At 41.1% G+C, this 13,202-nt stretch overlaps 2 protein-coding genes across 6 annotated transcripts in view; one reads left to right on the top strand and one right to left on the bottom strand.

Annotated features, from left to right (window-relative positions):
- LOC103541334 (T-cell surface glycoprotein CD1a-like) overlaps window positions 1-13,202 on the top strand; it is a 546,159-nt gene that overhangs the window by 134,958 nt on the left and 397,999 nt on the right. The window lies entirely within an intron of this gene.
- The window catches only part of FCRL1 (Fc receptor like 1), a 46,729-nt gene that overhangs the window by 28,142 nt on the left and 5,385 nt on the right, over window positions 1-13,202 (bottom strand). For 2 of the 5 annotated variants that reach the window (XR_011536967.1, XM_008529356.2), the window contains exons 2-6: window positions 5,172-5,192; window positions 2,639-2,908; window positions 1,151-1,438; window positions 708-986; window positions 246-362 (exon numbers count right to left, since the gene is read on the bottom strand). Coding sequence is in view for 4 of the 5 variants with exons in the window: in XM_008529356.2 (XP_008527578.1) it covers window positions 246-362; window positions 708-986; window positions 1,151-1,438; window positions 2,639-2,908; window positions 5,172-5,192 (975 nt within the window). In the remaining variant the exon portion in view is untranslated. Of the gene's footprint in view, window positions 1-245; window positions 363-707; window positions 987-1,150; window positions 1,439-2,638; window positions 2,909-3,132; window positions 5,193-13,202 lie in introns of all 5 variants that reach the window. The other 3 variants (XM_070608481.1, XM_070608483.1, XM_070608482.1) reach the window with 2 other exon arrangements.

The raw sequence follows: 13,202 nt of genomic DNA, 5'->3' as shown, positions 1-13,202 counted from the left end.
GTATAAAAATTAAATCACAGAAGCACAAGATCTCAACTGATAACATATGGTGGATGGAGAACTTTAGTAAAAACGTTGCACTACTTTAATAGGTGCCATTCCCATGCTGGGAGTTATGAGCAGATCTATTGGCAGATGGCTAACAGGATATATTCATCCTTTACAGTATATATGTCACAAATCTAGCCTATTTCAGTGAAAACAAAGGTCATAGTAACCAAAGACCAATCCCTATAGATACTCACCTATTTTTCTCTTGAGCCAGCAGCAGAATAATAGGGCCATAGTGCCAGGACCAAGGATGCCAAGCAGTACCTCAATGACTCCTGAAGTAAGAAGTTCTTTTCTGTCCCTTGCAGGCACTGAGGGGAAAGACCTGTACATGAGCTGCTAAGGAAAACGGCTTGGGTTTGGAGAGCAGACATCTTGACTGTGGGTTGAGGCCAAGATCTACTCTTCCTGGAGGGAGGGGAGGGATGGAATTATTTATCTAGGGACTTGCAACTTATCACATTGATTAAAGGAGAAGAGAGGCACCCAGCCTTCATGTCCTCCATGCCCCCTCAGATATACCTCCCAGGACAGCACCACCTGCAAAAGCCCCATCTTTGGTAGCACACCACCGAAAACATTTGGGGTCAGCAAAACTCTCTCACGATGCTGGAAAAGAGACATTGACCAAGACAATTCCATAGCCTGAGCTATACCTGTGATGTTGAGTGGCACCAGCTCACTACGCTGGGCCCCCAGGCCATTGTTGGCCTCACAGTAGTAGTTTCCAGAATATTCTGCAGTCAGAGAGAAGTTGAAGGACACTCCTCCTCCAGAGGGGGCCAAGCTGTTCCCCAAGGTGACATCTTCATGATAAAACTGGTACAGGATCGGAGGAGAGCCTCTCTGGGCCTCACAGTGAAGCTCCACCACGTCCACTACCACAGCCTCGGCCCCAGGAGCCCTGAGGGTGAGGACAGGACGAGACACTGGAACTGACAGAGATAGTAGACTGTCAGAGAGGGTCTCTGATTATGGGATAGATTCATAATCGCTACCCACAGAGGCTCAGCCCCAGTGAACTTCCTCAGGGTGCCCCAGGGGAGCATGGAACCCAGTCTGCAACCTGCTGGCTGAGCTGAAGCGTAGTGGAACTTACTTCTGACAGTGATGCTCACCAGCCCACTGAGACTGGGGCCATAGCCATTGTCAGCTGCACAGTAATATTGCTCAGCATCACTCTCCCTCACCGTAGGTATCTCAAACTTCGCCGTCAGTGAACGCTGGGTCTTTGTTTCCAGGTTTAAACCCAGGGCCCCTTTGTACCAGAAGAAGGTGATGTCTCCTGTGCCCCCAGCGACCAAGCAGACAAGAACCAGCTTCTCTCCCTCCATCACAAGTCCACCTGGAGGTTGTGTCTCCAAGCTCACATTACTGACAGGAACTCCTACATGAACACAAGAAGACACAGGAGGACCTTGAGTAGGGAGTATTTCAGGGACATAGAGTAAGTGTGACAGTCCTGAAAGCAAAGGCCTCAGATAAAATCAATACTTTATATAGTTTAATGGCAGGGGTGAGGTGGGGCGGAGGGCAGTTCTGCTTATTTGGAATTGGTATGGCTGAGTTGATGATGGCAGGGTAAGAAGGGCACCTTAATATTACCATAGAGGATGCGGCATCACCTCCCTGCCTAGGATAATGTGATTCCCAGAACCCTGATCTCTCAAACTCATTTTTCAAAGCATAGCAGTATAGTGGTTACAAGTCCAGGTTACAAATCAAACTGCCTGGGTTTGAATGCTGATTCCAACTCTTACTGTGTTTGTTTGATCAAATTACTTAACTCCTCTGAGACTCAATTTCCTATATGTAAAATGGAGATGATAATGACAGTTATCTCCTACAGTCGTGAAGTTTCAGTTGAACAACATGTGTAAAGCTCCAGAACAGGGCCTGCAGCATATGAACTGTCCAGTGTTTGTGTGTGTGTGTGTGTGTGTGGTGGTCCAGGTTCACCAGTACTAAGTTCTAAGGAAGCCTGGGGAAGCCCAGCCTTCTGGAGGAATTAGACATTTGCTTTATGGCATGATGGATACATCTTTGTCTGAGAAGGGGAGAGGATGTCAGAAGTGGCAACCCTAAGATGGAATAACATGGTTCAGAATCACAAAACTCTCTCTTTTCTTTTTATCTTTCAAAATCAGGCCCCAACTTCTCCTCCTTAAGCCCTTCCCCAACATCCCCTTCCACAAAGCCTTCTCTTACCACCTCAGTCAGATTTCTCCTTTCTCTAGGGTTTCTATTAACACTCAGCACTACACCTCACATATTTCACCCTAGTTGTTTAGGGCGCTGGTTGAGCATCAGCTTCTTGTAATCAGGGACGATGTATTATGCAGCTATTTCCCCTACACTCTCCAGCACAGTGAAGACACACAGTAAGGGTTTCCTAAATATTCTTCTGTTTGCTTGAATGGGAATAGCAAGGATAAGGGAAGATTCATTAAGGACTCTGATAAAAACAGAAGCTCAGGTATATCTCTTAAACAGCTCCTATTCCTTCAGGATACAATAGTCAGGGAAGGCCAGCCTCATGCCTCTGCCCTTCTCAGCCCACCCCAGCAGAGGGCCCCCTGGCACTCACTCTGCACTTGTATCTGGATTCTCTGGCTCCATGTCTCTCTGGATGGCACTGTCTTTGCTCTACACCAGTAGGACCCTGAGTTTTCCCTCCAAATGGTGGCGATCTGGAACTCTGGGGAGCTGTTCCAGCCCTTCCCCAGGACCCGACCATCTTTGAAGAAGCAGAACTGGAACTGGAAATCTGACTCCTGTGGAGGGTGCTGGATCTTACAGGTCAGGGTCATTGAAGTCCCCTCTACGGGCTGAGAGGGGCTGGCTGTCAGAAACACCGCTAGAGAGAAAGATTAAACACATATTCCAGGACAATGAGTCAGAGTTTCTGGTAAAGGTGCTTTGTGTTCTCAGAATTTGAAACAAGACTCAAAGAACCAGCCATTTGAACAGACAGACCACCCCTCACGTTACCCCCCCCAAGTGGCCCATGGGCTTTTCTGCTGACCCCTAGCACAGCCTGCCCCTGTGCAGCATCACCTCCTTCCACAAGGCAGCTCTTACCTTTGACTTGGTTCTTACTCTTTGAAGTTTCTATCCATGAACGAAAAAGACCTTTTTTGGACGCAGTGCAGGGTTATTGATGACTGTCACTGGCGTTGGCATTGGATATGGTGAAGCTTGAAGTTTTAGGAAATGTGAATATATTTCATTCATCCTTGTTGTAAGCTATATTGGTTATTTTCTTCTGTTCCCTTTCCTCTGACATCTCAGACCCATACTATCTCTTTCAAAGACAGAATCTGAGGACTGGAGAATCAATCAGTCTAGGAAAGACTTAAAGGAACTCAATTCCTTTGTTACTGTTTCTCATCTGCCCCTATTATTTCTATTCCCAGTGGAAGGAACCAGGCATGCACTTGCCTGGACATGCCCTGCATCCGCACATTCTAAGTCCCAGCTCCCCTGCTCTGGGACTCCTATACAAACCCTGTAGAAGCCATGGTCATAAGAAGCAAATTCAGTCCATACCTTACTCCTCAGGGATGTATCCCTTTTTCGTCAAAGGGGCTCTTTTCTGTATGAATTAAAGATGAGCAAAGTTGTGTCCTGCTTTCATCTCATCTTCTTATTGACCCCAATTGCAGAAGCCCATGAAACATCAAAGCCCTGGTAGTATTGGCTCTTTGGGTATTTGTTTTTCCAACCCTCAGAGCCTCTGCTCTTTGTGAAATTTAAGAATTTTCTTAAGAAAACCTTTTTCTTTCTTCATCAGATGAAAATGCTAAATTGGGATGCTTTACCCTGGAACTTTTAAGAAATCAATTCAACCATGGTAACAGAATGTTTGCTCTGTACTGAGGCATGGAATACCCTGCACATTAGTATGACTTTATCTCCTTAGAAAACTGTAGTCCCCAGAAGACTGGGGAGCAGCTTTGGGGCTGAGCAAAGAAAGGAATAAAAAAATGCATTAGGCACTTGTAACCCACTCTTCTGAATGGGACTGGGATGGAGTTGGAGTAGGATACCAGACAAGACAGTTTGCAAGGATCTAGAGCTTGGTCTTGCAGCCCAGAGTTTCTTTTAGATAATTCTCGGGCACAGAGACTATCTGGCAACTTACTAGCAGCAGAAGCTTTGTTACTTCATCCTGGATGTGACTTTAGGTTTCAGCTTAGGCTAGGATTGGACACATACAATTATAGGGTAAAAGCTGTTCCAGGCATAAGGCAACATGGCATTAACACAAGGCATGTGTTAGACTTGGACAAACATCAGGGAAGGAATCCAGAGGCTGAGTTGGTTCTAAATACCTCTGGTCATGGGAATTCCTAATCCTGTGTTCCCTAGCTGCACATGCAGCCTGTGTTCTTGAGGTCAAGGATAACCTCTTTTAACCCTATGGTTAGTATGTACAAGAGAGCAGTTCTACCATAGATTAGATTTAAACATGCTTTAGTGAAAGATTCCTTGTGGGGGGAAATTTCCTCCTCTTTTCATATGGTAAAACTAAGACTTTGAATCAGAATCAGAGCAATGAAGTAAGTTTGCAGAAGCCAGAGTCTGAGAGAAAGAAATTGCACTGAGGTAATGGTAGTGGCTGCAGAGCAGGGCTGAAAATAGAAAGGAGGCAGCAGTACCACTTTGTTTTGTGCATGGCCCGAGGATTGAGTGTAATGTTCTCCATGGATGTGTGACTTTGGCATTTCTTCCATCACTTCTGGTGGAGCACCCGGTTGGGAATACATAGAGGTCTTGAAGCCCCAGAGGCTGGGAAGGCAGAGATTCTTCTAACATCAATCTTCTACACCCTCTGACTTCCTTGGGCAAACAGCATCTTCCTCCGTAAGCTGGGATTTCCCAGAGGAAAGACTGTGATCTTGAGAAGGTCAGAGCAAGCGTGCTCCTGAGGTGAACAGGCACGTGTCAAGTACAGAAACTGGTCTGAACACAAGCAGCCCTGGCCCAAGGGAGCCACTGTCATTTGCATATCTCAGCAGCTGTCACCCGATGTCAGACAGCCATCCACAGGCCTTTTGCATTGGCTCAAGTGACAAGATACCCACAGACCGTGAAGAAGAAAGGGAAGTGCAACTCACCATTTGGTTCACAGAGTGGAGCTGGGAGAGAATTCAGCAGAGATCAGTACAGAGAAGCAAATCCCAAATGTACACAAAGTTTAACATCCCCAAGAGCTTTCCAAACAACACACCTACCTTCCCCATGCTCTCCCCACATCTCTCCCTCCCTCTCTCCTTTAGTCTTTCTCCCTCCTTTCCTCTCCAACTTTTCTTCTCTCCCTCCCTCCTTCTTTTTCTCTCCCTTCCTTCTTTCTCTCTGTTCTTTTTCCTACATTCCACATCACCCACAAAACAACCCCTAGTTCATCTTTATGACCCTAAAGTACTTTCCAATAACTTTTCTAATCTATGGTTAAGAGGTGGTGCCTTTGTCCTATAACAACCTAGCAACTCCCTTCTCCAAGCCCCTGATACTCATCCCCTCCTCTCAAAAGTCTTGATGATCCAACTCTAGACTGGCTGACTCATGGTAACAACAGTCAGGCAAGGACAGTGGAAGGGCTCATGCTCGAGACATGATGCCCCTTTATTTACCAACTTCAGGTCAAAGCAGATCTAGGTCCAGAGAAGTAATTCAGATTCCTGCGAAGATTCTCTTTAATCTCAAGGATTTGACCGTAATATTATGGCATAAGGATCAAGAATGGAAAATTCTGGGGGAAATGCAGGCTCTGCAGCCAGATGGCATAGATTTGAGTCTTGGCACTTCCTCTTACAAGCTGTTATACCCTGGGAAAAATGCTTCATCTCTCTCTGCTTTAGTTTTCTTTTCTCTAAAATGGAGATAATTATTGACCTACTTCACAGAGTTTTTGTGAGGGTTAAATAAATTGATATCCATAAAACGCTCAGAATAGTGCCTGGAATTTATTTAGCATTCAATAAATATTATCTCATTATTATTATCTATTTTAGCCCATCTTTAGTCTAAGATGCCTGCTTTTTTTAGGTTAAATGCTTATTTGAATAATTAGTTCCTCAGGTAGGAGAAGGGAATCAATGGGGGCTAGCATTTATTCATTCACACAACAGACTATTTTGAGTGCTTACTATATCCCAGGCATTGCACATGGCACTGGGGTCACAGGAGTAAACGTGAATGACAGTCTTTGCTGTCAAGGAATTTACATTATAGTGGGAGTGAGCCAATTAAAAAATAATATATAACATGATTTCAGAGAGTGATCAGTGTTATAAGAGAAATAAAGCAGAGAAATGTTACAGAGTATCTTAGGATGATTTTGACTATTTAGATAGATGTCAATTGAGCAGAAACCTGAATGAAATTAGAAAGCAAGCCTTCTGAATATTTGAGAAAGAGCATCCTGGCAGAGAAAAGGCAATTGCAAAGACCTTGAGAAGGAATGAACTTGTCCAAGGAGGAATGAGAAGGCAAGTGCACCTGGAACTGACTAGGTTGGGGGACAGTGGTAGATACTGGTGCATTAGAAGTAGTCAGGAGGCAGTTGTGGAGGACTTTCTGGACTTGGTAACAGCTTTGCATTTCATTCTAGATATGATGGGGAGCTATGGACAATGCTGACAATTTATATTTGTAAAATCACTCAATGTTGTGAGAAAAACAGGCTATGGTCATGCAGGAGAAGCAGGGAGAACATTAGTGGGAATTTAGTCTGGAAGAGTGAGGATGATGGCTCAGGTTAGGCAGTACTGGTGCTGTGAAGCAGCCAGATTTCAGGGTAAATTTCGAAAGTAGAATCAATAAGAATTACTTATGGATTGGATATAAAGTACAAAATAAAGAGAGGAATTAAGTATGATTCTTAGATTTTTGGTCTCTGCAACTGGAAGAATGATAGTGACATTTACAGAAATGGAGAAATCATGGGGATAAATAGGTTAAGTTTTGTGGTGGTGGTGGTACACGTGGAAGATCAAAAGATCTGTTTGGACATGTTGAGTTTAAGATGTTTGTTAGACAGCTGAATGGCAGCTAAATACATGAAAGGTGTTCAAAGGAGAGATGAAAGCTGGAGAAATAAGCATGAGTTTAAGCAGTTTAAGCTTAAAGTGGCATGTAAAGTGACTAAATTGTATAATTTTGGAGTGTGAGTATGGATAGAGAAGTGTAAGTATCAACCTTGGGAAAGTGAAACATTTGGAAGTCAGTAAAGCAGCAGGTATTGAGTTAGACAGGGAAACAGCAGAATATGATGTTCCAAAGCCAAGTGAAAAAGTATTTCAGGAGGAAAGAGTGATCAACCATGTCAAATACCCCTGAGAGGTTAAAAAAGATGAGAAATGGAAATTAAATCCTGGATGGGGCAACATGGAGGTGGTTGATGATATTAGCAAGAGCAGTTTCAATGGAGTGGTGGAGATGAAAGATTAATTGAAGTGGGCTCAAGGAAAGATGAGGAAGAACCACAAGGACCTAGAACAGTTTAACAGCAGTTAGGAATGGGGGAGAATTCTATATATAACTAAGATATATGACTAAGAGCTGATTCTCTGAAAAGATAAACAAAATTGACAAACCCTTAGCTAGACTCACCAAGAAAAAAACAGAGAAGCCTCAAACAAATAAAATCAGAAATGCAAGAGGAGAAATTACAACGGACACCTCAGAAATACAAAAGATAATAAGAGAATACTATGAAAAGCTATATGCCAACAAATTGGATAATCTAGAAGAAATGGATAAATTCTTAGAAACATACAACCTTCCAAAACTGGACTAAGAAGAGGTAGAGAATTTGAATAGACCAATGACCAATAAGGAGATTGAAAGAGCAATCAAAAACCTCACCAAAAATAAAAGTCCAACACCAGATGGGTTCCCTGGTGAATTCTACCAAACATTCGAAGAAGACTTAATACCTATTTTTGTCAAACTCATCCAAAAAATTGAAGAGGAGCCATTCTATGAAGCCAACATTATCCTGATACCAAAACCAGACAAGGACAACACAAAAAAAGAAAATTACAGGCCAATATCACTGATGAGCATCAATGCAAAAATCCTCAACAAAATACCAGCAAATGGAATACAACAATACATTAAAAAGATCATACATCATGATCAAATGGGTTTTATTCCAGGGATGCAGGGATGGTTCAACATCTGCAAATCTATCAACGTGATACACTACATTAACAAAACAAAGAATAAAAATCACATGATCATCTCAATAGATGCAGAAAAGGCATTTGACAAGATACAGCATCCATTTATGATAAAAACTCTAAATAAAATGGGTATAGAAGGAAAATATCTCAACATAATAGAGGCCATATATGACAAACCCACAGTTAATATCATACTCAACGGAGAAAAACTGAAAGCTATCCCTCTAAGAACAGGAACCAGACAAGGATGCCCACTGTCACCACTCTCATTTAACATAGTATTGGAAGTCCTAGCCAGTGCAATCAGGCAAGAAAAAGAAATAAAAGGGATCCAAATTGGAAAAGAAGAAGTAAAACTGTCACTCTTTGCAGATTACATAATTTTATATATAGAAAACCCTAAAGAATCCACTAAAAACCTTTTAGAAATAATAAATGAACACAGTCAAGTCACAGGATACAAAATCAACACACAAAAATCAGTTGCGTTTCTATACACTAACAACAAAGTAGCAGAAAGAGAAATTAAGAATACAATCCCATTTACAATTGCAACAAAAAGAATAAAATACCTAGGAATAAACTTAGCCAAAGAGGTGAAAGATCTGTACACCAAAAACTATAAAACATTGTTGAAAGAAATAGAAGACACAAAGAAATGAAAAGATATGCTGTGCTCTTGGATTGGCAGAATTAACATCATTAAAATGTCCATACTTCCTAAAGCAATCTATAGATTCAATGCAATCCCTATCAAAGTTCCAACAACATTTTTCACAGCTATAGAACAAAGAATCCTAAAATTTATATAGAACAACAAAAGACCCTGAATAGCCAAAGTATTCCTGAGCAAAAAGAACAAAGCTGGAACTATCATACTTTCTGATTTAAAAATATACCACAAATCCATAGTAACCAAAACAGCATGGTATTGGCACAAAAACAGACACACAGGTCAATGGAACAGAATCAAGAGCCCAGAAATAAACCCACACATTTATGGACAGCTAATACTCAACAAGGGAGCCAAGAACATACAATGGAGAAAGGAGAGTCTCTTCAATAAACGGTGTTGGGAAAACAGGACAGCTACATGCAAAAGAATGAAAGTAGACCATTCCCTTACACCATGCACAAAAATCAACTCAAAATGGGTTAAAGACTTGAATGTAAGACCTGAAACCATGAAACTTCTAGAAGAAAACAGAAGCAGTACATTCTGTGACATCAGTCTGAGCAGCATATTTTCAAGTACCACGTCTGACAGGACAAGGGAAAAAGAAGAAAAAATGAACAAATGGGACTACATCAAACTAAAAACCTTCTACACAGCAAAGGAAACCATCAACAAAATGAAAAGACAACCTAACAAGTGGGAGAAGATATTTGCAAACTATATATCAAATAAGGGGTTAATATCCAAAATACACAAAGAACACATACATCTCAACAACAAAAAAAAACAAAAACCCAATTAAAAAGTGGGCAAAAGATCTGAACAGAGATTTCTTCAAAGAAGATATACAGATGGCTAACAGGTATATGCTTAACATCATTAGCTATTAGGGAAATGCAAATCAATACTACAATGAGGTATCACCTCACTCCAATCAGAATAGCTATAATTAACAAGACAGGAAACAACAAGTGTTGGAGAGGATGTGGAGAGAAGGAAATCCTCGTACATTGCTAGTGGGAGTGAAAACTTGTGCAGCAACTATGGAAAGCAGTATGGAGTATCCTCACAAAATTAAGAGTAGATCTACCATATGATCCAGCTATCCCACTGTTGGATATTTACCAAAAAACTTGCAAACACAAATGCATAAAGATACATGCACCCCTATGTTCATTGCAGCATATTCCCAATAGCCAAGACTTGGAAGCAACCTAGGTCCCCATCAAGGGATGAATGGATAAAGAAGATGTGGTATATATACACAATGGAATACTACTCAGCCATAAGAAGGGATGAAATCCGGCCATTTGTGACAACATGGATGGATCTTGAGGATAATACGCTGAGTAAAATTAGTCAGAGGGAGAAAGTCAAATACCATATGATCTCACTCGTAAGTAGAAGATAAAAACAATGACAAGCAAACACATAGCAATGGAGATTGGATTGGTGGTTACCATAGGGGAAGCGGGGAGGGATATGGGCAAATGTGTCATTAAGCTCACATGTGAGGTGATGGACTATAATTAGTTTTTGGGTGGTGAACATGATGTAATCTACACAGAATTTGAAATATATTACGATGTACATCTGAAAGCTATATAGTGTTATAATCCAAAGTTACTGCAATAAAATAAATTTAAAAAAAAAGAAATTGAGGACATGAGGAAATGTTTGAAGTGATGGAAATGTTCTGTTTTTTTATTGTGTTAGTGGTCACATTGATATCGACTCTGATATCAGTTTCCCCACATTAAACCCAGCATATATGAGGTTAGAACCAAAACACTCTTTCTCTGCTTACTCTCTGGCTTCCTGGCTCCAGAATCCACTATCCTCTGTGGAGACAGACATCACCAAGGACAAGCACCTGCATTCACTATCTCCTCCCTGGCAAGGAGATACAGGCTGGTGGGAAAGCTGCTGACCAGCAAGGTCCCAGGCTCCCTCCTCTCTGCAAGGAGTCTTAAGGCCAAAGACAGGCAGGCGGGAAAACTGGCCAGCAAGGCCATATGCTCCCCCTCCCCTACCTGAAACCCCAAATAAAAACCCTTCCTTTTAGCTTTTCAGGGAGTTTGGGATTTCAGCGTTAGCTGCCCTCTCTCCTTGCTCAGCGCTGTGCAATAATAAAATTTCTACTTTCTTCCACTAAGTGTCAGGTCCTTGCTCGTTTGGGAAGATCTGCATGGTGGATCTTCATTTGTTGGGTGTCCCCCGAGTGTAGGACATGGACTAAGCTGGGACTGGAAGCACTTTGATTTTTGGTTTTGGTCTTTGTTTTGGCTTCCGTTTGTGGCCCAGGGCTTTTGGGAAAGTGTGCTTGTTTGGTATTTGTTGCTGTCTGTTTGTCTTTCCTTTTAAAAGTATTAACATGGGAGGTGCCACATCTATTCCACCTAAGAGCCCCTTGGGAAAACTTTGGCTAACTGGTCGACCTATAGTTATAACCCAATGTCTAAAGAGGGAGATTTCCTTTTGTAACACCATGTGGCCACAATATTCTTTAGACTCTGGAGGAAAAAAAAAAAGGTCAAACAATGGATCCTTAAGCTGGGAAACTTTTTAGAGAGCTCTTATGATAAACAGCTGTTTTATTGGTACCTATGAAAAGACCAAATTAAAAGGAAACTATAATGACTAGTCTTAAGAACTTAATCAAACTTGGGGTCTCAGCTTCTTCTCGTGGTCTTACAGATGCTAATGAAGACATTAAGTTAACAAAGAGAAATCAGAAAGGGAAGAGTCACAGGACTCATCCCAATGGGATAAATGGAACAGACGTGAATAAAGTTAAAACAAAGGTTTTAATAAAACACTGCCTAAGGTTGAATGGGCTAAAGGGACCCCCGTATTGGCTCCCCAACATTAAAGGACATCAGACAAGCCTGTTCTTTCTTTGTTTTTTTTTCAGTAATTTATGACTCTTTTATTTTCCACTGTATTTGTGGATATTTCCCTGTTATCATTTCTAATGTGAGCTATTTGTGTTGTTTTTCTCTCTTTTCTTTTTTGCTTTGAATTGGTTAGCCAATGATTTATCTAATTCATCACTTTTCACAAGTAAATTGTTCTTTATTTTATTTTGAGTTTTATTTTTTTCGGATATACATCATATTTCAAATTCTGGATAGATTGCATCGTGTTCACCACCTGAACACTAATTATAGTCCATCCCCTCACATGTGACCCTAATCACCCCTTTTGCCCTCCCCACTCCCTCCTTCCCCAATGGTAACCACCAGTTCAATCTCCAGTGCTATGTGGTGTGTTTTTTTTGTCATTTTTATCTTCTACTTATGAGTGAGATCATATGGTATTTGACTTTCTCCCTCTGTCTTATTTCACTCAGCGTAATACCCTCAAGGTCCATCCATGTTGTCACAAATGGCTGGATTTCGTCATTTCTTATGGCTGAGTAGTAGTCCATCGTGTATAAATACCACATCTTCTTTATCCATTCGTCCCTTGATGGGCGCCTAGGTTGCTTCCAAGTCTTGGCTATTGTATATAATGTCGCAATGAACATAGGGGTGCAAGTATCTTTATGCCTTTGTGTTTTCAAGCTCTTTGGATAAATACCCAGCAGTGGAATAGCTGAATCATATGGTAGATCTATCCTTAATTTTCTGAGGATACTCCAAACTGCAGATAAGCCTGTTCTACTTACCGCAGTTTGAAAAAATTTAAAAGGTCAGGAGGCAAAAATCAGAGAGGAAAACCTGACCAACGATTGTTTGGGGCAACAGTTAGGCTACTAATGTTAATAAGACTATAAATATTAAAGTGTTTAAGCTAATATTACATGAAGAGGTTATGTCAACTTTGCCTGAATGTTTGCTTTGGGAATAAATGTTATGTCTAACTGGGAATGCTTCCCCTACACAATATTGTAATACCAAAACTTGTTAATGGAATTCTAATGTAAGTTATAATTAAAAGTATAAGAGTTAGTAAAATTAAAAGTTTTGTAAAAATTGATATACTTAAGTGGGCCAATTTCAGTTCACACTAACTGATATATGCAATTGGAAAAGCCAGCTGCAACAACAGGGAGCCTGTTTGAATCTTTTGAGACTTCTAAATAAAATTAGAAATACTTTACTACCTCTTTAAGAAAAAATAATTACATAATTAAACATGCCAGCAGCTAAACCCAAATCTACTGCTTTTGTCTACTCTCTTGCTGAGCTTCCCAGCAAGCTGAACTTCTCTTCAACTCCCCCAAAATTCCTGCTCCAAAATTAAACAAGTAAAAATAGGTAAACTTTTGAGATAATTAG

The sequence above is a fragment of the Equus przewalskii genome, unplaced genomic scaffold, assembly GCF_037783145.1.
Source record: "Equus przewalskii isolate Varuska unplaced genomic scaffold, EquPr2 ChrUn-7, whole genome shotgun sequence".
Taxonomy (NCBI): domain Eukaryota; kingdom Metazoa; phylum Chordata; class Mammalia; order Perissodactyla; family Equidae; genus Equus; species Equus przewalskii.
Note: the sequence above shows the minus strand (reverse complement) of the source record. Positions and strands in the feature narration are given on the sequence as shown.